Source organism: Styela clava, chromosome 7 (assembly GCF_964204865.1).
Source record: "Styela clava chromosome 7, kaStyClav1.hap1.2, whole genome shotgun sequence".
Taxonomy (NCBI): Eukaryota; Metazoa; Chordata; class Ascidiacea; order Stolidobranchia; family Styelidae; genus Styela; species Styela clava.
Genome location: NC_135256.1, coordinates 6,620,057 through 6,647,602, shown reverse-complemented (window position 1 = coordinate 6,647,602; position 27,546 = coordinate 6,620,057). Strand labels below are relative to the sequence as shown.

Below are 27,546 nucleotides of genomic sequence, written 5' to 3'. Positions count from 1 at the left end.
AATAAACAAGTGGAATTTGATGCATGTGCGCAAAAATGTGCGCGTTACTACGTACAACCGAAGCACGCAGGAAAATGTTTGTGATGTACTAGTATTCAAAACGTTTGACTCAACTATGTTGGCATAACAGGTGCACATCTCGGTTTCGCATACGCATACCTTCTATCTCCAAAAGGATATATTAATTTTGCCAAAGTCAATGCAGCACTGAAAGGTTGCGGTTCTTCCAAAAGAAAACACGTTACACATCTTTAGATACCAGTGGATGGTTTTACATGGCCTTGTTCGGAGTGAAAGACGAGGTCAAATATTCCAATCCAATTCAACTAATAAAATATTTCCCAAATCCCTAAGCTTAAACTAGGAAAACGAAAAGCGCGCGGCAACACAAATGTAGTTTGAAGAGCGCAATAGAAAGTGGCTAGATGCTGTCGATGGATCTTGGCTTGTATTAGTGAAATAAACTACCATTTATTCTACTAAAATTGAATTTCTGACATTGTAAGGTGATTCAATGTTACTATGTATGCAAAACTAAACCATGTAGTTATGAAATAATTGATTTTAACAAAAAGGCGCTCCTGAAGTATTCGTACCAAGATGGCGCACAACCTGATCATTGTATGTTTACCAGGTTAGGGTTCAGGATGTGCGTCATCCTGGACCGAATACTTTAAATCCAGTTAAAAAAAATTGCTCAACATTATATACTCCACACCCACCTGGGTATTATTATATATGTCATATACATTATATCTAAACAATAAAAAAAAAACTTTATGTTCCAAAACAATGTTAAGGCCCGACCGAGAGAGTGATCCGAGATGCTGTGGCAAGCGTATTCCAAACAATTAGGTACCAAAAGTATGCCGAAACGAGGTTAAACCTTGGTGGCTGCGAAGTTGAGCTATGAATGAAAACAACCATTTTTGATGAACTGTGGGTGTAAATACCTATTACTTCAAATACCTGAGTGTGAAACTGACATGGGCAAACTACGGCCCTCTGGCCAGCCCGATGCTGACACAACCAAGGTAAAACCAAAATTTTGATGTTTCAGCTAAAAAATAGCTCACGGTATTTGTTGAGATTGCAATTAAATTTAGTTTTGGCATTGTTTTCCACTTTTGCTCTGTAACAATGTAAATATTGCTCATAGAATGTAACTTTTTACGTCACACTTACATTGCCCGTCAGTATAGGTGGGCAAAATTCATGGCCCATGGTTCAACACCCCTGCCCACCCCTTGTGTAAAACAATAACAACAATGGAGTAAAAGTGTACACTGTACAAGATATTTATTGCAATATACAATGTAACTACTCAAAATTCGAGTCTTGTTTTTATTGAAGACTGACTGCAAATAGCAGTGTTATATTAAATCATGCGAGATGAATCAAATAATAAGGGAATATACATATCACAATTTACAATAGGATTCACGTTTTAATTCAATAAATATTATGGCGTGCGGCAAATGGATTGTTACAGGTAGTTTCCAATTTGACGGCTACACTTTCCTGTATAAAATTGTTATCTTATCACAAACCGAAATGTGAAAGGTAATATAGCTGGCCATTTTGGTTTCATGGTCAAATTCATTTTTTTCCATCTAATGAAGAATTAGCATGCAAAATTCAAACGAATAAAGTTGAAAACACAATTCACTTGGAAAGTGAATCTGCCGAGAACTGAAGCTGGTTAGTATACAGCGATTCTCAAGGATTAAATATCTAATTAATCATTTGTAATTTTGATTGTCAGATCATTGTACTGTACTAAATAAGAGTGATAGGTATAAACTCTGGCATAGTCAATGCCACCTACAATGACAGGCTAAAAAAGTAGGGCTTTTTGAAGGTGAAACGATGAGCGTAGGATCACAGCCAGACTTGTAAAACACCGATGAGAAACAGTAATGTGTATATGAATGAGAAATATAGTACCTTGATATAAGGCTTTATTCAACTTAAATTTAAAGCACTCCTAGAATGAATCTAAAGTAATATAACACAAGCAAATGTTATTTAACAGTAACTATTCAATCTTGGATTTAAATGGTGTTTTTTCAACATTTCAAAACAGATAAATTTGTTATTCGCATGAGTGACAGAACGATGTCCAGATTGGGGATTTTAATGTCCAAGCAGGAATCTACTTGCCCAGAGACTCTATCATTCAGATTCATTCACCAGTATTCCACGTATGGACTGCAAATTCATACACTTAAGAAATGACTTCTTTCTATTAGTTCTCAGGCATATTTAAACAAATACTTATTAGTGTCAGAAATTTGTTTGGTACTCCCGTAGTATATGAACCAAGATGGATGACACCGAAAGTAGTATATATGTGTACCAGGTTAGGGTTTGGCCATGATTTTATTCCAAATTTCCCTGTTTTGTCCTTATTACGAGTTCGGGGACACGCCAAATGACTCCCGTTGTATTTGTACCTGAAATTATGGCCTAACCTGGTACACATACTACGCTCCGGTGTCCGCGATCTCGGCTCACATATTACAGAAGTACTATTTGTGTGACGAGAAAAGAGTCTCATCTCTAGTCCTTTATTTGACATTTCGTTGTTTGGGTGGGAGATTAAATTTCACACAAGACGTATGTTTCCTGTTCATTGAGGTTGATGATGTATTGGTATGGGTTTGTCAAAGTGTCTTCAATCCCGACATACACGTGTGTGTAAATATGTTGTGGCCCCTCATATTTTGGAAACCCTTTCCACCATCTTAAACCACTGTCTGATGCCGAGGTTCCGTTTCGGTAATTGAGAATCTGATTCTAGAAAAAAAGTGGACCGGTTAACTTTAACGAGGTATTATTAAAGTAGTCAATTTCATGAAATTTTTACTCGGTTAGTTTAGCATCACATGTCAAAGATCTTGCGTTTGTGAAATCTCGAACAATAGATTTTCTACCAGACTTCATTCATAATGACTTATGGAGCAAATGTGACTTAAGGTAAGAAGGGGGGATGTCAATGCAAAATTGGGAATTCTAGAAGTGTGTGTATCAATATGGAAGTAACTAATTTTTTGCCTACTTTACATCAGGTTGTGTGGCGACAGAGAATATATTCTCTTGGCTAACACAGACTGTCCCCGAACTTGTAATAGAACCAAAATAAGAAATATCGGAATAAAAGTATGGCTCAACCCTAACCTGGTACACACACTACGAGATTTTCCAAAATTGTTTATATAAATACCTAAAACGTTGAGTTCACTCAGTGAGAAATTCTTATCTAAAAAATGACTTTTCCGATTGAACTAGTTTTTCACGTTCGAAAGGACAGCCAAATAGAGCCCTATTTGAGGCAAAGATGCAAATCTTTTCTAAAACTAATAATCTTTGTTTCATACCAAAGCATAGCAACTGACAGTTTTCAAATTACAAACGATAAACTTAATCTATTCAAGAGTCTTGCTTCATACGAACACAAATATATTTCTGCAACGTTTCGCCTGACCGAGGTCAGACTTTTTCAGACAAGCAGAAGTCTGACCTCGGTCAGACGAAACGTTAAAGAAATATATTTGTGTTCGTGTGAAGCAAGACTTTACACACTCTTGCTACAGCATCCTTGCGAAATACGCACACGGATCCACCTGCGCAAATTCATATATATATATATATATATATATATATATATATTAAAAGGAAAGGTAGTTAGTTTCACGAAACCCCACTTGTTAGTTACGACAGCGGTTCCCAAAAGGAGCGCCGCGACGCAATAGTGCGCCGTGACGAGTTGCTAGGTGCGCCGCGAAAATTTACAGAATTGTGATAAACATAACTGAAAGATGATTGAATATTCTACAAATTGTATTAATTTAAATCTTTAATTGTATCTTCTTTCAAATGCTGTGTATATGAATCAATAAGTTCAATTCACCTTTCTATGTCGTTTATTTTTTGTCTGCCTCTATTGTTACGTATTATTAAAGGTAACCACAATTTGCTGGAATTTCGTGATCTGCAGTCCATTTATCTGGTGAATCGAGATTTTTTTAGCATTTCAAATGATATTGCAAAGGCCCACATGTGTACAAACTTTAAAAGACATAAAGTAATATATAATATAATTGAAAGCAGCATTTTTTTCGTGTAAGTGCGCCGTGAGTTTTTTTCCTTGGTAAAATGGCGCCGCGGGAACAAAAAGTTTGGGAACCGCTGAGTTGCGATAAAGTTAATGATTGAAAAATCATAATGATTTTAATTGTGGAATATTAGCAATGATAATGGATACTGTATATATATATATATATGTAACTTACAACAGTGTCATATGTCATGCCAAGAGAAAATTTTTTGAATCTTTTTTTGCCCATCTTGTTTTCTCGAATGAATGTCATTATTTTGTTCAGGTGATTTTGATTGTATATATTTGCCAATTCTCCGCCTAATTGTTGACATGTGGCAATTGCTGCTGCTCTGTTAACCTCTTGACATGCCCACGGTATATATTTTCTTCCGCCATAGTGAACAATATCTGTAAGTTAAATGAGCAGCGATGGGTAAATGATGTGAACTATCACCCATTTGCATATCTGGTTGACCTTGATGCTATATATCAATGTGCTTTGGTTATTTCCAGACCATGGGAACGACGAGATACTTGATACAAATACTTGATAAATCGTATTGCTTTAATTAAAATCATCTAAAAAGTTTCTACGATTCCATAATGACTCATAGACTTGAATATTAAATTTAAATACAGGCGCGGCGGTGTGGCTCAACGGGCTAAGCGTTAGGAATACGCTCGCCACAGCACCTCTAATTACTCTGCGTGGGTTTGCAGGTTCGAATCCCATGCAGTGATGGTTATGTGCGAGAGGATTGCTGGACTCCTCACCGTCGTTGGGTGGTTCACGTAACCGCTGGTCGGTTACGGCTTCCTCCACCACCAAGTCCATGCTTCCGAAAACCGTGGTTCGCCATATGAATAATCCGTTTTATCGGCTTTCCTCTCCCCCGGGATAAATATGTAAATCCTATCCTATCCTATCAAAATAAAACGCAACGCAAATAAAAACGTGCTCCAGAAGTGTGTATATGATGTATGTATACTGGTATATGTGTGTATACTTTACATCAAGTTGTGTAAATCCGATGGACAGGGGTTATCCCCACTTGGCTAACACAGACAGTCTCCGAACTCGTAATAGAACTAAAACGGGGAAAATCGGAATAAAATTATGGCCTAACCCTAACCTGGTACACACAATACGAGAGTACCGATAAAAACACAAATCAAAATCCAATAAATTTTAATTTTTTTAATGTAACAAACCTTGTTCCGTGACCTCAGGAATGATCGACCGGGGAGATAACTGAGCTGCGGTCGCATTCTCTTCCAATTTCTCTATTCTTTTTAGTAATTTGTTTATTGTTTTGTTCAGTCCTGTTCGCTGTTCTTCCAATGCTAAACGTGAGTTTGGGATAGTTCATTAAATCAGTGGAAATCGTCTCGCATTTATTTAAAAAGAGAGAGTTAATGCACGAATATATGGACTCTAAATTTCAAACGAAGTGGGCGTCTAAATTTTAACAGTAGTCTTCCCAAATTTGACTGACTACCACACCGCACGATTGCAAACACGGAACCTAATTGAACAATTCTGATATATGAGCCAAATCTTACCTTTTCTCAATTTATTTCCTTCTTTTCTCTTTATTTTTGCAATCACTTCCTTCTTAACTAAAAATTAAATTTTTAAAATATTAGCTTAATTAAAAAAAACTTTGTGGAAATTTTTATCAGGGAATATTGTTACTTTTCACAATGGACATTTCAAGGTTTTTGCTGAATGCACCAACGTCCAGAAAAATTTGTATATTGGACTTCTAATTTCTCACAATCATTTTACTAGTATTATTAAGTGCCAAGAGTTCTCGCTGTGAATGAAAAAAGTTTTTACGATCGAATTTTAAGATAGTTAAGTAAGTAAGTTGAGTGACTAATTTATTGTCTTATTAATAACTCTAATGAATAATCAATAGCATGACTCCCTTACTCGATTTCATAATTTCCCTAATAGTAGCATTGGTATTCTCATAATCCACTATACAAGCATTTTTTACTGGACTTCCCTGAAGACGAGTATTCGATGCAGAGTCGATGTTTTCGTTCTCAGATAATTCCTCATCAACTGTGCAAATCATACGCTGTTTCACACTTTTCACTGAACTAGCAAAAAGGACAGCAATACTCGCAATCAACACGGTACTGGCAGAGACTTTCATTGTAAGAAATAGTTTAATTGAAAATCCAGTATTTAGTAATACGCTTGGTAATTTTCTGTTGCCTACCATACCATTTGAGTATTTGGTACATTGTGTAAGAGGAGTGAAAAAACAACAACATCAAACAAAATGTAATATTTCTTTTTATCTATGAATGAGAAATTGGTTGAACCCGGTATGGAATTCAAACGTTTAATAACGGGTTCGCTTTTGTTCCAAACTCATCAACAACGGGTTCCCTCATTTAAGAAAAGCCTTTGAATTTATGGTCCTCAACCTCAACTATACGTCATATTTAGTAATTTATGTTGTTAAATAAGCAACATTTAACATGAATCGCATTACATAAATCTAATACATGTCCTTCGAAACGCCAAACATGAACACTTATCGACAGCTCAAGAAAGAATTCGATGATAACCATGCATGAACGCGTGTGAGACTCCTAAATTCTTCCACTGGGTTGAAGATGCGACATTTTTATGAGCTATTTTACACGATCAAACGTGCACATTTCTACAATAATCTAATTCATTAATAGATAGCGCATCAATATTATTTGAAAACTAGAATAAGTTTACGAATTCTAGCTGCCAGATTCTGCCATCTACTGATATAGCAAGAGCTCTCTTTCTATTCAATAAAATCAGATATATTTGATTTACTTCACTAGTTGAACCAAAAGCCCTGAGTGGGTAATCTGTTTGAAATACTTTCTACTGGTTATAGCTTTCTACGCCGTTCTATTCTCCTTTTAAAAAACTTATAGTTCATTTTCTTCGCACTTGCCTGAAAAACAAAATTGACATTTGAACAAAAGCAGGTTATATTTAACCTCTTTACTCGAAATCTCTGACAAGCTAATGACTGTTTGAGGCGGCAAAGTCTGAATAATCAGTACAATAAGCCAATTAGTACATCCCTCATACAGACGTTTCTACTATATTTGACCCCTTGTTAGCCCGAACCGCGTCTGTTTAATTTTGTTTTGGTTGTTATCTAGTGTTTTGATCTGTTTTTCCTACTTTCGTACATTGAGTGAGTGACCTAAAACATTTACAGTACCATATATATATCATTTGTTAATATATGGTCGCCTGAATGTAGTCTTTTATCTTCATAACATTTCCGCATGACATCTGTGGACCACCCTATGTTTATTTGTTTCACCAAGTTTGTATTATTCAATACTTACTCTATTTACTTCTTCCGAGCACAAAATGAGGCAGTTTGTTTCGACACGAAAATTAACTTGAAGTGGAAACACCTGCCCTAGGAATGCGCTACTCGTATTATTAAAGTAATTATTCAGACTTTGCCCCCGAAATAGTCATTATCGTGCCGGCGATTTGGCATAAAGAGATTACGTGGACGGAAACAACTTGCACTCAAATGTCGCATTTTTTTCTGGCAAATGCAAAGAAGTTATATTATTATATATTTTAAAAAAAGATTACAATAACGCAAAAGACTGTGATCAGTAATAAATATTTTAAACTGAATAGTCTGTCAGAGCTTTTGGTTCAAATTGGATTGAAAGGCGGTTGTTGTACATAAACGTACAGAAAATATATCCTATTTTATGGCATAAAAAATAGCGTTTGCGACAAGCAATAAATAGTTATACAAAATCTGAGAGATAGAACTCGTAAAACTAGGATAAGATGGGATTTACATATATTAACCCGGGGGGAAAAGCCGATTAGACGTCTTAATCATATATGGCGAACCACGATCTCTCGTGCGGTTACCAGTCCTTGTCGGGTATGAGATTAGTTAGCCATCGTTTATTTGTTTCAGATGCATGGACTTGATGGTAGAAGAAGCCGTAAACAACCAGCAGACAGTATTTTGGCTTTCAAACAGTACCATATATGGTATCTATATTATTTGAAAAAGTTCAAAATGATTGCAGATGTAGACATGCGATGGTGTAAAACAGCTTATAAATACTAAGAAATAGAATATAAATTATTTTTATTGATAGACATGAAAAAAAATTACATTTTGTTTGATTGTTTTTTCACTTCCGTTTAACAAGGTACCAAACACTTAAAAGGTAAGGTACAGAAAATGACAAAGCTATATTTTTAAATATTAGATCTATAGATAAACTATTTCCCAGAATGAAATTACTCGTCAGTACCGTGCTTTTTGCGAGTATCGCTGTTCTTTTCATCGATCCAATGAATTGTACTAGACAGCGTGTGAATTGTACTGTTCCAGGCAAAAATCCAAATGGCGAACAGGAGGTGTCTTCTTGCACATTAGATTATGAGAATATAAATGCTACTATCAAGAAAATTATGGAACAAGGTAAGAGCTATTGATTATTAATTAGAAATTTTGACAGGTCAATAAATTCTATCGACGTACCTATATTATAATTTTATCGTAAAAACTTTGATTCGCCATTTTATTTTCTCTGGAAGATACTGAATTCCATTACATCGTTTTATTTCATTGTCAGTGAAAACTCTTCGCATATACCAAAACAATATTATTCTGATAGTACTAAAATACTGATAACCGTAACGTTTATAATCAAATATCTACAAAAAATCAATAAATCATTTTTTGTAAAATGTAACAATATGACCTAACAAAAATTGCCATAAAGTTTTTTTTAAAATAAAATGAAACTTTAGAAGTCTTTTCCCCTTTTAGACCTAAATTACGTGGTTCCAATGATAGAGGGAGAGGAGAGAAGAAAATTTAAAATAGGTGAGTATTTTCCCAATTTTAGTTCTATTACGAGTTCGGGGCCTGTCTGTTTCAGCCAAGTGAATATACGAGGTTTCAGTCCCATTACACAACTTGATGTGAAGTAGGCTAACAAAATTAGTTACCTTCATATTGGTACACATACTTCTGGAACGTCAGGATCAGAGCTCACACAATTAAAATGAAAACTGATAATTTATATTATCAATGATAAATATTTTATATTAGAAAAGTGAGTAGAAATGCTGGTTTTTACTATATTTGAAAACCCCAACTCTCCTATTAATTCCGCCCGTCTTATTTGTTTTAGCTTGATATTGAATATTCGTAAGAGATTTTATATAACAGAGAAAGAAAGATATCCATGTGTAGTTATTATAGCTACACTCAGCCAAGTATCGAGCCAGACGGATTTAGAGACAACATTGCTATTTTCATAATGCTATCATTTGCGTTCAGCGATGGAGGAACAGCGAGTAATAATGAGCAGAGCAATAGGTGAACTACTCGAAAGAATCATTAAATTAGAAGAAATTGCAGCTGGAGCTAATCAATCTTCCCCGTTGATTCTTCCTGGAATTACTGAAATAGGTTTGTTACTTTAATATTATTTGCTTTGTTTGAGCTTTAGCTTTTATCGCAGTAATGGTATGATAAACGCCTAATAATTAACTTTAGTAAACTGTGACAAAATTGTAAAAAATAAGTCGCATTTCACTGATTAACTATCCAACTTTGTTTAGAGTAGGGAAGTCCAACCCGCGCATGTGGCCCGCACAAAGGAATCGTCCGGCCCTCTTGACATTATTGTTTTAGTCATGCAACTGTTTATCTTGTGACCTGTGACCACATGACAAAGCTGAAGTTGAAGTCATATACCCAAACCCGATATTAAAATTTTTCTTCCTTTCCCTATGAAATCACTTTTTTTTTTAATTTTTGGACCAATTGCTTGCTACTTCCGGTGGTAAAAGATTGTATTTTGGGTTAAAAGGCTATTGTTTTCATTCATTTTAAATATTTCTGTGACCTCTATGTCTGGGGTTCGCTTTTTGTGTGCTATGACGTCATTAAAATCTGCGCATCTTGTTGCGATTCCGTGGACTCATACCAGCGGATATTATGCTTAGCAAACGTCGGCGGAACACCACTCACCGAAAAAACATCGAAGATTCCAGTCGATAATAAAAACCTAAGACATGGTATTCAAAAAAAAATTAAAAAAAAAATTGGATAAAAAGAAAATAAAAAGGTTGACAACGATGGTCCGCCTCGTGGCCCATTGTTGTCACGCGTTTTTATTTTTGGAAAATTCGATGCTGCTTGGGACCAACGTTGTCAGGCTTAATCCTACACGCACAAATGTGTTTCCTGGGTTTCTAACTCACTACTGATTTTCATGAGCAATATCTAATAAATTCAACATGAAAATGTTCTATAAATTCTCCATGCTACAAGTTCAACCACAAGCAGTATATTTATAATAATGATAAGAGAATATAGAATTGGATACGAAAATTTGTTTTTACGGGTAAAAGGTAATTTAATTGGAAAATGCTGCTTAACTGCTCAGTTTTCTGGTCACTCGTGCAATGCCGGTACGGTACCGTCTGACCGTACCAGTACCCATGCAATCTCTCATGAAATAATGGGAGATACGGATAGTCTCGTAGAATATAGTCTACTGAAACATTCTCTGCGCCTGCCCCATACCGTACAGCCGTAACGTACCGATCCAGACAAATGATAAATCGCCCGTGCTCAACCATTTATTTCAATCCATACCTCGACTCACAATATTCTACTAGGATCGAGGTATGGATTGAAATAAATGGTTGAGCACGGGCGATTTATCATTTGTCTGGATCGGTACGTTACGGCTGTACGGTATGGGGCAGGCGCATGGGCCACCATAGACATGACTGGTCTAGAGTGAAGTGCGTCTAAATATCACGAAGAAAATCGCGATAAATAGGAAAATAAATAAAAATAAAATAAGATTTCGATTTGGTATTCTTATTTGCATTGCGTTTATTTTACTTTTTCATTTAAATTGGAGCCTATGAATCGTTGAGAAATTATCAAAGCCTATTTTGAGATTATTTAAAGCATAACTGAACAATTTAACAAGTTTTGGCTATGGTTTCCACGCTATGGAAATATCCATGATTTACACCGGAGTAATTCGCGGTCGAACACAGTCAGGGGTGTGCAACCTTTAATACAGTCAGGGGTGTGTAACGTTAGGGTTAGGGTTAGGGGTCAAACCGCGGTCAAATTTTTGTTTTCGATCGTATGACATGCATTGTTCGTTTTGCACAAGCTCTTGCAGCGCAAAGGCATTGGAATTATTTTCGCATACTAGATTAAACTAAATTAATAACTTGTTTCAAAGGCACGCCATTCAAAATTGACACTTCACAATTCCTTCTTGTGGGCCGCAATTGGCCCGCGGACCGCAGGACGCATCGAGGACAAATGAGTCATAACACAATTAGTTCAATTCTCATGATTTATCTAATGTTGCTTAATTGAAATTACAGATATTGTGCGCTATGATGGAAGAATATATATACCTTGGTTATGTGAAAAGGTTGACATGGCATCAGCAATCGCCAAATGTCAACAATTTGGCGGAGAACTCGCAAATATTTATAACCAAATTCATATGGACAATATAATGACATTCATACGTGACAACAAGTTGGGCGAGAGACGATATAAAGATTTTTTGCTCGGCATGACTTATGACCCTAGGGTAAGTTATATATATATGTAAGTATTGTCAGTATTTCTACATACCGTTTTTATCAACTTTATCGTCTGTAATGAATAAAAAAATGTATGTTGTGATAGTAAACAAAGGTTAACTTTTTGCGAAGAAGTATGTTTTGAGTCTCTACGCCCACAATTGCGTACTCCCGTATTATGTGTACCAGGTTAGGGTTAGGTCATAATTTCATTCAGATATCCCTTATTTTGGTTTTATTTCGAGGTCGGTGACTGTCTGTGTTAGCCAAATGAATATTATCCTGCACATAGGCTTCAATCTCTTTACATAACTTGATGTAAAGTAGGCGAACAAAATTAGTTAACGTCATATTGATACACATACTTCGGGAGCGCCCACAATTCTACATTAAAATAATTTATTCCAAAGCCACTGTCGCCCACTTAAGTGATTACAAATCTTTCTTGAAATATATTGAATTTAAAGATAGAACTATTGAATTTACAAAGGGGAATTTAGAGCTTAAAGGTTAAGAACCTTGTTCTAGCTAGATCGACTCAGTCCGTAAAACTTATTTATTAGCACTGATAGACCATATCTCAAAATAATCGGAAAAATGTCTCTTAAAGTTTAAATATGACTGCATTGTAATGATAATTAAGTATTGTTCAATTTATTCTTTCTAGAATCAGATTCTTCGTCTCCGAAATGGAACAGCGATATCACAAACTGATTTCAGATGGTCCTACCATCATCCATACCGCGGAAAGAAATTTCGTAAATACAGGAACGTTTATGTCGTAATTGAAAAAGGTTTACTAATCCCATTTCAATACTTCATGAACCTCAAGGAAAAAAAGTCATACGGAGTGCTGTGTGAAATTTAAACTTTCATGGATAGCGAATGGTCAAACGCACAACTAGAAATTAGACGAACAACTCCTTTCTCGTCAAACTGTTAAATTCTGACACAAATAAGCATTTGTTCAAATATACTTAGAAACTAATGCAAAGATTCCTGCCAAGTGATTCTTGTAGGGTTCAGTTTATAAATTTGTGAAATACTGGTGAAAACATATAAATAGTGTTATATCCACAACTGTCACCCATACGAGAAATAAATTCGTCTGGTTTGCCATGGATACCAATAGGCCTACCTGATATGGTTCTGCCGTTAAGTCACCGCTGGTTATCAAATGCATTCTTTACTTCATCAACTAGCGTGCTAATTTCATTTTATTTATTGTACCTGATTTTTTTTTTATTGGTATTCATTGCCTAACACTTCACTATACAACCACGTGGATGGCTAGGTCACCTTCAAACTTCCCCAGCTATTTTGCAGAACAAAACATTCGTTTCAGGTATCCCAGTGTAAACGGAGATTCGCTGATCTTACGGTTCATTTAATACACGGTAATTTCTGGTAATAATCTTTAATAATCGATGTCAGTTTGTTAGTTGGATAATTTGCAAAATTCAGAAGGTTTTTACCATTAATATATATCAGTAATTTTGAAATTCTCCGCCCCAATCTGTTGAACTAGATTTTAGGACAGCCGGTGACACTGCTCGATAAACAGTTTTGGTTCCCCGCGGCTTCCCTTGCGCAATAATGTAAATATAATTTTTTCCTTTTTTTTTTGCATGATATTTGTTTTTTACTTGTTGAAAAAAATAAACTTGTCTTGAGTTGAATGCAAGACCAAGTAAAATTCGAACCGCATATCAAGTCTGTTGTAAGCGTTTTAGAAATCTGGTAATATCCTCTTTGAAACCGAAATGTTTCAGCCTGTCCTTTAATACGGCATTTGATAGTTTTATGACTTGTTTATATCGCCTTAATACTACCTCAAACAATTGATTTTGCACTAAAATATATACCAGATATATTACCTTCCACATTTTGGTTGTGATAAATTACAAACTTATATCGGAAAGAGAATATTCACTGAATTCAAACCTGGAACCTATGGTAATATTCTTTATAAAACAGTAAAATTTGTGGCCAGTTCTCATTAAAAAAGAACTCAAAGTTCAAGTCATTATATTGTTTATAGAAATAAATGCTGTACTTGCACATATTTACGCCATTGTTGTTATTGTTTCGCAATTTGAAGTAATGATTATTGACATCGATAGTTAGGGTTACCATATTTTCAAGACAACGACCCCTTAGCTGTGATTTTGTATCTTGACGTTTTCCGAGTTTACTACAAAGGCCCACATTTAAAGCAATCTCGGCTGTCTTCATTGACCATATTGTCATCGACAGTTTATGTGCATATTCTCTGTCTAAATATCGGGTTCAGATCGAAAAACAGAACGGAATTGATGTTAACGATACCAAATAATTCGAATTTAATTTTTTTATGTACAACAAAAAGAGAATGAATACTAAAATAGGCTGCGACCTTCAGTCACTGAGAATTCACTTATTCGCCTAATCATACTTTTCTGTTTCTACCTTCTACAAAAAGATGTTGTTCAATATTACTTACGTAATAGTCAGAGCAGGTGATAGGTTCCCTAACAATGAAACAAACAAAATAACGCATTCACCTTCAGTAAGTAGGCATGCGCTGCGCTGCAAAGCAACAGCAGTAACCAGAACATGTTAATTGGTAATGTTCGTGTATTATGCTGGATGGCTGAACGCCAAAGCGAGACTTCTGGCTGACTTGTCGGGACGGCCGAAAAAAACGCTAAAAAGCGGGTTGTCATACTTTTGCAGTATATTATTGACTAAAGTATGCTACACCTTTTGCATATAAAAAAAAAAATGAATATTGACACGTAACGTAAGTCATTGCATATACAGTACTACATTATAGACGTAAGACCTTTCACCAGTGATTCCCCTGCACCCAATATAGGGAGTGAAAACCCCTCTAAAATTTTGCCGTTTGGGGGTGGTATTTTGCTTTGTATTTACTGTTGTATTACCAATATTCTCTATGTATTTACTACAGTATTAATATAATACTTATTCATGAACACGTAATAAACTGCGTAAACTGTACAAAAACAGGAATACGTCTTGCGCATAACACCAGATTGAACAAATAATGTAGGCTAGCTTAGGGACGGACAAATAACGAGTTCCGAAATAGGCAAGAGAAGGAATTTTATGAAGAAGGTTGGAAACCACTGGTCTAGTAGATGATCTTTGGGGTTCAGCTGCTGAAGCCATACTCACCAATGATTACAGTTTTCTAAAACATAATTCACGACCTCATAAATTTAAAATTAGATATTGAACCTTGAGCATCGCTGCTTGATAACCCGTTTTGGTTAGTGACGAAAAAAGTTGGGACCACTGGTCTAGTGGATGCTGTTGTAACTCACTAATGATAACAGTTTTCAAGAAACCTAATTAGATATTAAATCTTGGGGGTCACTGCTTGATAACCAATTTTGATGGCCAGTAAACTGTTTGATCAACTTCATTTATTTTCATTTAATATTTTTAATTTAGTATGTGATTTTTTTGAATAAACTTGACTATGACATATATTTCGATGCAACGCTGCTAAGAGAAGGGCGTTAAAATTGCAATAAAATAGAGACATCTTGAGATATAATTTTTGTTTTATCATAAAACCAAGCATTTTGAAATTCGGACAATGAGAGGATGCCACAAAGCTCACAGAAATCATAAGGTTAAACCTTCAATTGACTGACTTTTAAATATTTATCAAGACTGGCAGCTCGTTAATCATACCCAGTATGTGTAAGAGGTAACTCCATTACATGTTACGGCCTCTGTATTGGAAATGTATATAAAATATAGATAGCTCTGATGTCACAGCCTGCTACCTAGTGATGGGCATTTTTTGTATGCAACTTTTTGAAAAGAGAATCGCTATTCATCGATCGGAATATGGAAATCAAATAAGTGGTAATATTGAATAGTAAGTCCCGCTTTTTCAGTGAAATTTCCCGTAGTTCCCGTCATTCCCGCATTTTAGTTTTTGCAATTTCCCGTCGTTCTCGCATTTTAGTGCATTTCCCGTAGTTCTCGTTTACCGCATTTTAGGGTTGCCCGGCCGCACAACATCCAAAAATGGCACTTATCCGCGAGCCGCACAGTTTTTCTCGCGGGCCGCATCTGGCCTGTTACATCGAGAATCGCATTCACTTGATTTTTTGTATTGACTTAGAATATTGCGTCCGTTTAACTGTGTAGTAATTTATTTGTTATTGTTGACGCCGTAATTTACCTTGATTGACAGTGTGCTTCCACACACTTTGTTACGAAACAATTGATGGAGTCTTCGTGGCAATTGATTGCCCAGACATGTCTCGCTTAGACAGGGATAGTTTCGGTAATTTGCTTTAGATAGCGCTTTACTTTTGCAGAGAATGGCGCTCGTTTCGTTGTAATTTGAAAATAAGTTGAAATTGTTCAGCGACCTTGACTTTCTATTTTGACAGTAGGACGATTAAATAATGTAGATTATGGCTGCCCCACATAGGCCTAGTTTAAGGATATTTTATGAGCATTAGACTGCCTTTGTGATTGTTTTTACAGTTATAGTTTATTTAATTGATTTGTTCGGATTTCATTGACGAATGATTTCATGTTCAACTTATGATAATTTAAGCCTGGAATAGCAGACAAATTCGGTATGTTATAATTTGTAACTCTTTCTGATTTGAAGACTGCAAGTTATTTAATAGTAATTTGGTTCGGCTTAATAAGTAACTATGTTTGATAATTGTGTTCATGAATTTGAGTAGGCTTTCTAAAGGACGAATTGTGTGTGATTATTTATTTATTGCAAATATTTTGTATTGATTTGTTTTTACGTTTGTATTAAGATAACCGTGTCAACTGTATACTTCGAGTTGTGTGATTTTCTGGATTGAGAATACAAACTTGGGGCTTGAAGGACCACGTTATTTAACTGTTAATGAATATCTAGTGTGCAGTCGGTGTCGTCCAGGTCGCAAAGAATGGCTGTTACATGGCCCGCGGGCCGCACTTTGCACACCCCTGGTCTAAAGTAAAGCCTGAAAGTCTGGCACGTCCAACATAGGAATAAAGACACTACAGAAATTTAACATTATAACATATTATATTTGTACCAGGTAAACTTTTAAATTACGGAAGTGTCTAGCTATAGCTGTAAAAATCTAGCAAAACCGAAATACGAATCTATTTTCAGTGTGTGCACAAGAACGCAAGTCGCGGGACGGCAAACCATATAGCGTCACCACAGGATTGCCATTTTTGTCTGAATAAAAACATATAGATCGACCTCAAAAACATCTAAAAATATCTAGATTTCAAAACAAAACATTCAAAACATATATTTAAATATGAAGTTATTAAAGTTAATAAAAAACAAGAGAGCAAATGAACACGTTTGACTCTACCGGTATTATCAAAAAATTCCCGAATATTTAGTGGCAAGAATTTTGCAGAATCAAAACGTACAGCCAGTCAACACACGAACTAAAATCCATGTTCCCATGGATAAAAATAACACAACGGAATTTTGTACGATATATCAAATTTCATAGAATTCATGCGAAATTCAGAAATAAATAAAAGTGATAGCCTTCTAGAAAAAAAATCCATCTTTAAACACTGAAAATTTCAAAGCAATTGGTTTGGTATTCAATTAGAAAAGCGGTTTTTTAATATCGACGAAATTATGTGTCAAAGAACAACAACAAAAAGAAGAAGAGTGCCAGCAAAAACGGAAAGCGATCGTTATGTCCACTAACGTGTCCAATAAACAGAATAGGAAAGTACAAATAGCCGATTATATTACATCATACTGTCAAGTCATAGAAGATTTCGAAGATTATTTGACGATGAAGTTGATGCTGTTGCTGTTGGATTTTCTATATATTTTTCTGCTGTACATATATTTTTGAAATCAAAACAGGTTTTTCATAGGACGTGCAACAACCCCTGGCGTGAACCACTACTTCCAACCGCTAAATGTACTTAGGATTGAAGATATGATGAATTATTATCGTTAGTTGACTTTCATAATACACGCTTTTTTCACCTGCAATTAGTTTACATTTCAATTAGTAATATATATATCTAGTACTATAATTTGTAAGCAGAGCATGTTTAACTGGATATGTTTGCCTTATTCAACAGTAATTAACATTATTAATTAAATAGCTGTACACATTCTGATTTTTGCATGCTGTTTCTTTTTTAGTGTTGGTTTTTTGACATAACACATAGCCTACATGGCTTTTGTTTTCCATTTGTCATGGGGGTTGTAGACCGTATAATATAGTTCCTGCAAGATAACTTGTAATTGGGATAGCAGTGAAGCTATATTGAATTCTGTTTATTTGAACTGCAATTTTGATTAACGTTTTGCTGTAAAGTTGACATAATGATAAACTCGTGGATGGTTTAACCAAAATTGAGTGTTTTCGCATGTTTTATAAACAACTAATTTTAAACTTTTGGGCGAGCGAAAACAGGCCACTTCATTTGACAACACCTTTCAATCTAAAATCTGTACTTACTCAAGGTTCTGTTCGTTCTCCTGATTCTGTAATCAGTTTCGTTTATTTTGTTTTTATCAATTATTTTATCGTCTTTCATGCTGATTATGGAGTCAAAAAATCTAATATTATGGAAAACGGAGCCCTAATCGACCAGCGGTTACGTGAACATTCTACGCAAGCTAGTAGTCCAGCAATCGCACATAAGAGAGAGTGATCCGAGATGCTGTGGCAAGCGTATTCCAAACGCTTATCACGATGCGCCACACCACCGGCAACAGCGGCCGAAAACAGGTTAAACCTTAGTGGTTGCGAAGTTGAGCTATGAATGAAAACAACCATTTTTGATGAACTGTGGGTGAAAATAACTATTACTTCAAATATCTGAGTGTGAAACTGACATGGGCAAACTACGGTCCCCGGGCTAAATCAGGCCCCTTGGGTAATTCAATCTGGCCCGCACGATGCTGCCACAGCCAAGGCAAACCAAGTTTTGATGTTTCAGCTAAAAAAAATAGCTCAAGGAGTTTGTTGAGATTGCAATTAAGTTTAGTTTTAGTACGAGGCTTATTGTTTTCCACTTTTGCTTTTGTAACAATGTAAATATTGTTCATAAAGTGAAGCTTGTTACGTCACACTTACATTGCCCGCCAGTAGGGGAGATGCGGGTGACTTGTTCCTTCCCCAGAATTAACAACATGCATTAGTAATAGAATGATATCGCGTCCTCTGTTGGTAGGTTGTGTCATTACTTTATATTTGGCTGTGAGAAGCAGACGTTCTGTAGCTCTGGTGGTAAACAGTTGATGAAAAAGCCGGAATCGCAGCAAAAAGTGGATTTCGTGGTCGCAGGTAATATGTTTACTATTACTAATATTAAAGGTCGTGGTTTAGTCACATTTGGTCATTGTGTAGTCTATGCTGTGATGCTCTAATGGAGTCTATTGCCGCGCACGTCAAGTAGTCATTCGGCAGTAGCGGAGCTCAAATGAGAAGTTGGCCGATTATGGGAGGGTTTATCCAGCGGTCACCAGGAGGGTTGCTCCGTGGCTCAACGCTCCTGCATTGAATATTTCTTACCCCATTTTTTCTTTTTCATGCCGCAAACATACAAAAGAAAATCAACCCGTGAAAGTGATCCGGCATTAGTCGAAAAGGCGGCAGAAGCGGTAAAAAAGGGATGCAGTATTAGAGCCGCAGCGAGAATATTTGATGTGAACCGAATGACGCTTAAGCGATACATGAATAAACAAAAACATGACCCGCTTGGTACAAGCGGATACAAGAATTGCAAGCTCAAGAATATGATATTCAGTCCTGAAATGGAAGCTGAACTAGCTAGTCACATCAAAACACTTGCACCAAACCATGGTCTATCCAAAGATAAATGCCGATGTTTGGCGTATGAGTTTGCAGAAAGAAACGGTGTTGATGTGTCAGAAAACTGGAAAATCAACAAAAAAGCTGGTCAAGGGTTTGGCTTGGATTGGAAGCATGCAAAAACCTTGCAATTCGAAGTCTAGAAGCTACTTCATTAGCCAGAGCAACGGCGTTTAACACAGTGGGGCTGTTCTACAAAAACCTTGCCATAGTAATGGACCAACACAAATTTGAAGCCCAAACGTATATAACATCGACAAAACAGGGTGCCATACGGTGCAAAAGTCTGAACGCATTATTACGAAAAAGGGGGTTAAGCAGATTGGTTCTGTCACATCAGGTGAAAGAGGTGAGCTGGTAATCGTAGTCGATGCGATCAACGCTGCTGGTGGATTTATTCCGCCCTACATGATATTTTCCCGTGTCAAATATTGTAATTACTTCATACGAAGTGTGCCATCGGGATCTGACGGTGCGGCCACCAGAGCAGGTTGGATTAACGAGGAAACGTTTATCAACTATCTCGATCACTTCAATAAGCATACACGCTGTATACCCGACAGAAAGGTATTGCTCATCTTTGACAATCACGATGCCCACGTTTCACTGAGAGCTGTTGACATGGCAAAAGCGAACGGAGTTGTGGTGTTGACCATCCCTCCACACACGTCCCACAAACTCCGGCCTTTGGACAAGTCTGTTTATGGACCATACAAAAGAGCCTACGCGCGCGCGATGGATAATTGAATGAGGTACAATCCGGGTAAGACTGTGGGTATATACGATATAGCTCATTTGGTGAACGAAGCTCACATCTGCGCATTTGTACCGCGTAATATCCTAGCTGGCTTCCACAGCACTGGTATTATGCCTTTCAACAGCGACGTATTCTCAGATGAAGACTATGCGCCATCTTCAGTTACAGATCGCAAAAATCCAGTTTACTCGGCAGTAGACAATGTTGAAAGCGTGTCGGGTTTACAGAGAAATCCCGATACTCCCACGAACCAAAAAGATAACACAATTCAGTCAGCAACTGGCGTTGAGAGCAATACTGGTTTGACTAGAGCAGTGCAGACTAGCAACGCGGAGACTCCATATGTGTCTCCAAGTGATATATCACCTTTACCGAAAGCAGGGCCAAGGAAGGTGAAAGCTTCCAATAGGAAAACAGGTAGCACGAAAATTTTGACAGACACAACAGTTAGAAATGACATAGCAGCGAAATCAGTGGCTAGGATAGAAAAAAAATAGAGCAAAGAACTTCGGTCGAGCTAAAAAAAAATGCTTTTTGCAAACAAGTAAACAGTTAGAGTGAGGGTAGCACCATCCGAGTGTAGCACCTCTCCTAGCAAAAGTAAATTTAACGAGAATGTATTGTGCGACGATACTGATGACTCAGAGGAGAAAGATCAAAATATTATCGAGGGCGATTTTGTCATAGTCAAGATTAGTGGAAAATCTCGAATTGTTCACTACGTCGCAAGAGTTGATGCTTTCGAAGGAGAAGAGTTCGAAGGAGTGTTTCTCCGCCGGGTTTTAAGCGTAAATGGTCGAACTACCTTCATTCTGAATCTCGAAGATGAAGCATTTGGTCGAAGAAAGACATTGCAAGAAAATTACCCATCCCCAGCATTATTGGAACTTCACGTCGCACCCGGTTCACGTTCTTTTGTGACCTCGATGAATGGAATCTTTGATTTTTACATACTCTGTCACACGCTATTTCAGCTTATGAATAAACGTTTCTTTCCGATTTCTAGGTGCTACCAAGGTGTAATAAGAATGATTCGATTGTATATTTCGTTGCATTCTGTATTGACTGACAACAATTAATAAGATTATAGATGCATTGACTCCTATTTAAGATTAGCTAAGTTAAATTTGCCCAGTTGCCTCACGGTTCCGATACAGAAGTATTTGCATCCTTGTGAAAGATACTCTCCCGATTGCAACTTAAACGCTACTTCCCGTGCCATTCTGCATGTAGCGGCTCATCTCTCATCAATGGTATGCACAACTCTCCTCAACGTGCAGGAGACTTGTGACATCTGCTGACATCCCTTTTTAAAATTGGCATAACTCAGAAACGGTCAGTTGGATTAAAAGAGACATAACTGTAATATAGCAGAGGTAATGACCTTCGAATGATATGAGCGTCTTCAAGTTACTACGAACGATTGAGGAGCGATATAACTGAATATAACGAACGATATAACTGAATATATAAAAATGGATCATCTCTCCCGCATCCCCGCTGAAAAATATAACTTTTGTGAAGGAACCGGCTGACAAAAAATTTGAATCCCACCACTGGATGTAACCTTATAATATAGTTCCTGCAAGATAACTAATAACTGCAATTGGGATAGTTCTCGTCTCCCATGCTGATCATGGAGTCATAAATTATGGAGGAGGGAGCCCTAACCGACCAGCAGTTACGTGAACCATCCCACGAAAGTAGCCTAGCAATTGCACAAAATTATCCCCCGGGAAAGCGTATTCCAAACGCTTATCACGATGTGCCACACCGCTAGCAAAAGTATGCAAGGTTAATTTACAAGGTTAAACCTTAGTGGTTGCGAAGTTGAGCTATGAATGGAAACAACCACTTTTGATTAACTGTGGGTGAAAATAACTATTACTTCAAATACCTGAGTGTGAAACTGACATGGGCAAACTACGGCCGCGGGCCAAATCCGGCCCGTTGGGTAATTCAATCTGGCCTGCCCGGTGCTGCTACAACTAAGGTAAAACCAAATTTTGATGTTACAGCTTAATAAAATAGCTCGAGGAATTAGTTGCGATTAAATTTAGTTTTAGCACGAGGCATTGTTTAGGTTGCTCTGTAACACTGGAAATATTGTTCATAAAATGTAGATTTTTATGTCACACTCACATTGCCCGCCAGTATAGGTGGGCAAAATTCCGGGTCCGTGGTTCAAAACCCTTGCCCACCCCTGGTGTAAAACAATAACGACAATGGCGTAAAAGTGTACAAGATATTTATTGCAATATAAAATATAACTACTCAAAATTCGAGTCCAGTTTTTATTGAAGACTGACTGGTAATAGCAATGTTTTATTAGATCATGCGAGATGAATCGAATAATGAAGAATATCACAATTCACGATAAGATTCACGTTTTAATTCAATGAGTATTATTCCGATTTAACGGCTGCACTCCTTCCTATATAAAATTGTTATCTTATCACAACCCAAATTTGAAAGGTGATATAGCTGGCCATTTTGGTTTCATGGTCAAATTCATTTTTTTTTTCCATCTAATGAAGAATTAGCATGTAAAATTCAAAAGAATAAAGTTGAACACACAATTCACTGAGGACATGAATCTGCAGAGAACTAAAGCTGGTTAGCAAAAAGCGATTCTCAGGGTTCTAATATCTCATTGAACATTTGTTATATTGATTTTCAGATCATTGTACTATACTGAATACCTTGTTCGGAGCGGTATAAGGGTGATAAATATAAACTCTGACATAATCAATGCCACGTTCAATGACAAGGTAAAAAAGGTAGTTTTTTTTTACGGCAACGCCAGACTTGTAACACGCCGATGGTGAACTGTATATTGGATTTGAATGCTGTTTTTTCAACATTTCGAAACGGATAAATTTGTTATTTGCATGAGTGACAGAACAATGTCTAGAGTGGAGATCATTCGGGTTGAAGCAGGAATCTGCTGGGGCAGAGACTCTATCATTCAAATATATTTACCAGTATTCCACAACTGTATGAATAGAAAAAATTGAAAATTGGCACATTTCATTAGTTCCTGGGCATATTTGAACAAATACTTGTTAGTGTCAGAATTTCGTTTGACGAGAAACAAGTTTCCCCTCTCATCTGTAGTCCTTTATTTGACATTTCCTTATTTAACCAGACGATTAAATTTCACACAGAACGTATGTGTCTACTTCAATGAGATTGATGAGGTATTGGTATGGGTTTGTCAAATCTCTGTGAATCCCGACATACACGTGTGTGTAAACATGATGTAGCCCCTCATATTGTGGATACCCTTTCCACCATCTTAAACCACTATCTGATGCCGAGGTTCCATTTCGAAAATTGAGAATCTGATTCTAAAAATGAGAATTGAAACAATATTAAATTATTATTACATTGTAGTGAAATTCATGAAATATTTGCTCGGTAAGTATGACAAAGATCTTGTGTTGAGTAAAACTAAATAATACAGACTGCGTCATTCTTAACCTCCATTCATCTACTAATTTTAAAAAAGTTTACTTTAAGACTTTATTCATACTGACTTATGGAGCAAATGCGACTTAAGATAGAAGAATTTCAATGCAATATTGTTTATGTAGAGGCCTAAAATTAAGTACGTTGAGTTCACTCAGTGAGAAGTAATGAGATAAAACTAAAGTGAAATTTCCGATTGAAGTAGTTTTTCGACTTCGAAAGGGCAGCTAAGGACACCAATTTGAAGCGTAGATGCAAACCTTTTCAAAACATATTAACCTTTGTTTGTGTCCAAAGCATCGCAACTGACATTTTTCAAATTACAAACGATAAAAATAATGAAAAATCATTATGAATCAAATGATGGAATACTACCAAAGGTAATGTATACAGCAGGGATTTTAAACCAGGAGCCAAAAATTTTGCCTACTTAGACTGGCGGGCCATGTAAGTGTGACGTTTTTTATGAACAATATTTACAGTGTTACAAAAGTTATTTTTAGCTGAAACATTCAAATTTAGTTTCAGTTTGGTTGTGGCAGCATCAGGCGGGCCAGATTGAATTACCCAACGGCCGGATTTAGCCCGCGGGCCGTACTTTGACCATGTCTGGTATACAGTGTTTGTATATGTGACTCACAGCAGTGTCATATGTCATGCCAAGCGAAAATTTTTTAAATCTCTTCTTGCCCATCTTGTTGTCACGAATGAATGTCATTATTTTGTCCATGTGAATCTGGTTGTATATATTTGCGAGTTCACCGCCTAATTGATGGCATGTGGCAATCGCGGCTGCCCTGCCAACCTCTTGACATGCCCAGGGTATATATTTTCTTCCGCCATAACGAACAATATCTGTATTTTAAAAAAGCAGCAATGAGTAAATGATGTGAACCAATACTGTTATCACGTATTTGCATATCTAGTTGGCCTTGATGCATTATATCAATGTGCTTTGTATTTTTCCAGAGCGATGAAATACGATATACTTGATACAAATATTCAGGCTTGTCCGTGGGACATATTTTTCTGTCCCATTCCCATCCCATTCCATGGGATTACCATTGGAATAAAATTCGTTAAAAATTGTTAAATTTAGGTTTAGGGTCTACTAAATAGGACTACATGTACGAAGCGACGTGCAACACAACAATATTTACGGACTTTGTTAACTTTATATTTATAACTATTATGCATGTGTCGATCAGCCCCTTCACGAAGTATATTGTTAGGACTAAATTGCTCTTTATAACTAACAAGAGAGCTATGCTCAAATATATGGACACGAAATCCATAACAAAATGTTTTACCATCCCCTGAGAATCATACGGTTTTCGTGTCCCACGTTTCTCGTGGAAATACAAATGTGTGCTGTCCCATCTCATCCCGTGGAACGTTTTCCATGGGATTTCCGTGGGAATCCCATTCCCATGGACAAGCCTGCAAATATTTGATAAATCGTCTTGCTTTAAAATCATCTAAAACGTTCCCACGATACCTTAATGATTGAGGACTCAAATATAAAATGCAAATATCAAAATAAAACGCAACGCAAATAGAATTACAAATAAAAAATTATTGGATGATATTTAAATTTGAACTCCCCGTTGTTTTTGCACTGTCCCAAATTTTATTTCTCTCTATTTGTAAACAACCCAACAATTGCTAACGACTATTTATGTGCATGCTTTCGCTTTTCTTATCATAGTTGAAAAATGCTTGTCTGAAGAAGTCTGAACCCAGGGAGACGAAACGTTACAGAAATACATTTGTGTTAGTGTGCAGCAAGACTCTTGAATCCAATAGTACAAATAAAAATGCAACAAACCTTGTTCCGTGACCTCAGAAATGATCGACCGGGGAAATAATTGAGCTGCGGTGGCATTCTCTTCTAATTTCTCTATTCTTTTCAGTAATTCGTTTATTGTTTTGTTCAATCCTGTTCGCTGTTCTTCCAATGCTAAACGTAAATGATAGTTTATTGAATCAGGACAAATTCACTTGCATTTATTTAAATAAAGGGCAATGCTCAAATATATGGACACGAAAATAAAAATGAAGTAGTACGGGTATCTGATACTTAACAGTACGGTACTGTAGTCTTCCCAACTTTGACTAACCACCGCATCGCACGATCGCGAACGCGGAACCGGCACAAGATACGCAATTTTCAATTTTGAAGACGTCATCACACACAGATACAAAAACAAATCTCATACAGCCCAAGAAAATTTTTGAAATAAATGAAAGTAATAATCTTCAACCACTGAAATTTCAAAAAGCAGTCGGTCCGAAAATTTTTCATAACTTTATAACAACAAAAAAGACAAAAATAAAAGGAAAAGCATTCTGACACCAGCAGAATACCAAGACGAAATAAAGGTCCACGTCGTGTCCAATAACAAAACACGCAAACTGATTGTTTGCTGGAGATAGAATTCAATTGCTACATACGTTGAACATTAATCGATAATGATACGAATTACCAGTTTCCTTTTCTATTGAGTGACGTTAAGTCTGAACGAGACTTTAAACAAGCGTATGTTTTTTTTTTTGGAGGGGGGGGGGAGAATGAAACAACTCACACTTGATTCAATATTTAAGTTACAACAAAAATGCTCACAAATATTTCTAATTGAATAATTCCGATATATGAGCGAATACCCACCTTTTCTCAATTTATTTCCTTCCTTTCTCCTTATTTTTGCAATCACTTCCTTCTTAATTAACTGAAAAAAATTGGAAAACAATGGTTGATTTTTAATTAAAGAAAACATTGTGGCAATTGTTATCAGGTAATATTGTTACTCTTCCAAGAGAATTATTGCAAGGATTCTCCTTAAGTTGTCAATGAATTCACCAACGTCCAGAAAAATTTGTATATTGGACTTCTGATCCTTCACAATCATGTTACTAGTAATATTTAAGTGCTAAGAGCTTTGTTTTTGCTGTTATTAAAAAATAGCACGTGTAATCAAATAAAACTTTTTCTGGGAGAGAATATGAGCGAATCGAAGTTTTTTCAATCGAATTATAACAGAGATAAGTAAATACATTGAGTGACAAATTTATTGACTTATTGATATTTAGTGCATCAAAAGTATGTGTACTAATATGGAGGTAACTAATTTTATTTGCCTATTTTACATCAAGTGTGTAAAGGGACTGAAACCTATGGACAGCAGGATATTTACTTGGCCATGATGGACAATCTCCGAAGTCGTAACAAGACTAAAATAAAGAGAATCGGAATAAAATTATGCCCTAACCCTAACCTGGTACACATACTACGGGAGTACCGATTTTTCTTATTAATAATTCAATAGCATGACTCCCATACTCGATTTCATAATTTTCTTTATAGTATCATTAGTATTCTCATAATCCACTAGACAAGCAGGCATCTCCGGTTCCCCATTGGGGTCATTTTTGACGGGACTTCCCTGAAGATGAGTATTCGATGCAGAGTCGATGTTTCCGTTGCCAGATATTTCCTCATCTACTGTGCAAATCATACGCTGTCTCGCACAATTCACTGAATTAGCAAAAAATACAGCAATACTTGCAATCAACACAGTTCTATCAGAGACCTACATCGTAGAAAATAGTTTAAATATGAATCTAGAATTTAGAAATACGACTCGATAAATTTCTGTACCGTACCATTTGAGTATTCGGGGTAATGGAAGTGAACAAACAACAAAAATAATTAAAAAATGTAATATTTTTT

The 27,546-nt window shown here is 36.3% G+C and overlaps 3 protein-coding genes across 4 annotated transcripts; 1 reads left to right on the top strand and 2 right to left on the bottom strand.

Annotated features, from left to right (window-relative positions):
- Nucleotides 1-1,284: 1,284 nt before the first annotated feature.
- Nucleotides 1,285-27,442, bottom strand: LOC120328548 (uncharacterized). Of its 2 annotated transcripts, none has more exons than XM_078114564.1 (5): nucleotides 27,157-27,442; nucleotides 5,666-5,722; nucleotides 5,315-5,446; nucleotides 4,296-4,510; nucleotides 1,285-2,799 (listed from the first exon to the last, which is right to left on the bottom strand). In XM_078114564.1, exons 1-5 carry the CDS (start codon nucleotides 27,329-27,331, stop codon nucleotides 2,602-2,604), a joined length of 777 nt encoding a protein of 258 aa, XP_077970690.1. In that variant the 5' UTR covers nucleotides 27,332-27,442; the 3' UTR covers nucleotides 1,285-2,601. The 2 variants fall into 2 exon arrangements, with proteins under 2 accessions (XP_077970690.1, XP_039251001.2); XM_039395067.2 differs by lacking the exon at nucleotides 27,157-27,442 and adding an exon at nucleotides 6,039-6,318.
- Nucleotides 8,091-15,399, top strand: LOC120328549 (uncharacterized). The gene is made up of 5 exons (XM_039395068.2): nucleotides 8,091-8,583; nucleotides 8,935-8,991; nucleotides 9,451-9,582; nucleotides 11,535-11,749; nucleotides 12,409-15,399. The coding sequence occupies exons 1-5, from the start codon at nucleotides 8,394-8,396 to the stop codon at nucleotides 12,607-12,609; spliced, it is 795 nt and encodes a 264-aa protein (XP_039251002.2). The 5' UTR covers nucleotides 8,091-8,393; the 3' UTR covers nucleotides 12,610-15,399.
- On the bottom strand, nucleotides 22,583-26,725 carry LOC120328547 (uncharacterized). The gene is made up of 5 exons (XM_078114331.1): nucleotides 26,681-26,725; nucleotides 26,485-26,545; nucleotides 25,645-25,776; nucleotides 24,457-24,671; nucleotides 22,583-23,695 (listed from the first exon to the last, which is right to left on the bottom strand). The coding sequence occupies exons 1-5, from the start codon at nucleotides 26,723-26,725 to the stop codon at nucleotides 23,498-23,500; spliced, it is 651 nt and encodes a 216-aa protein (XP_077970457.1). The 3' UTR covers nucleotides 22,583-23,497.
- Nucleotides 27,443-27,546: the final 104 nt, after the last annotated feature.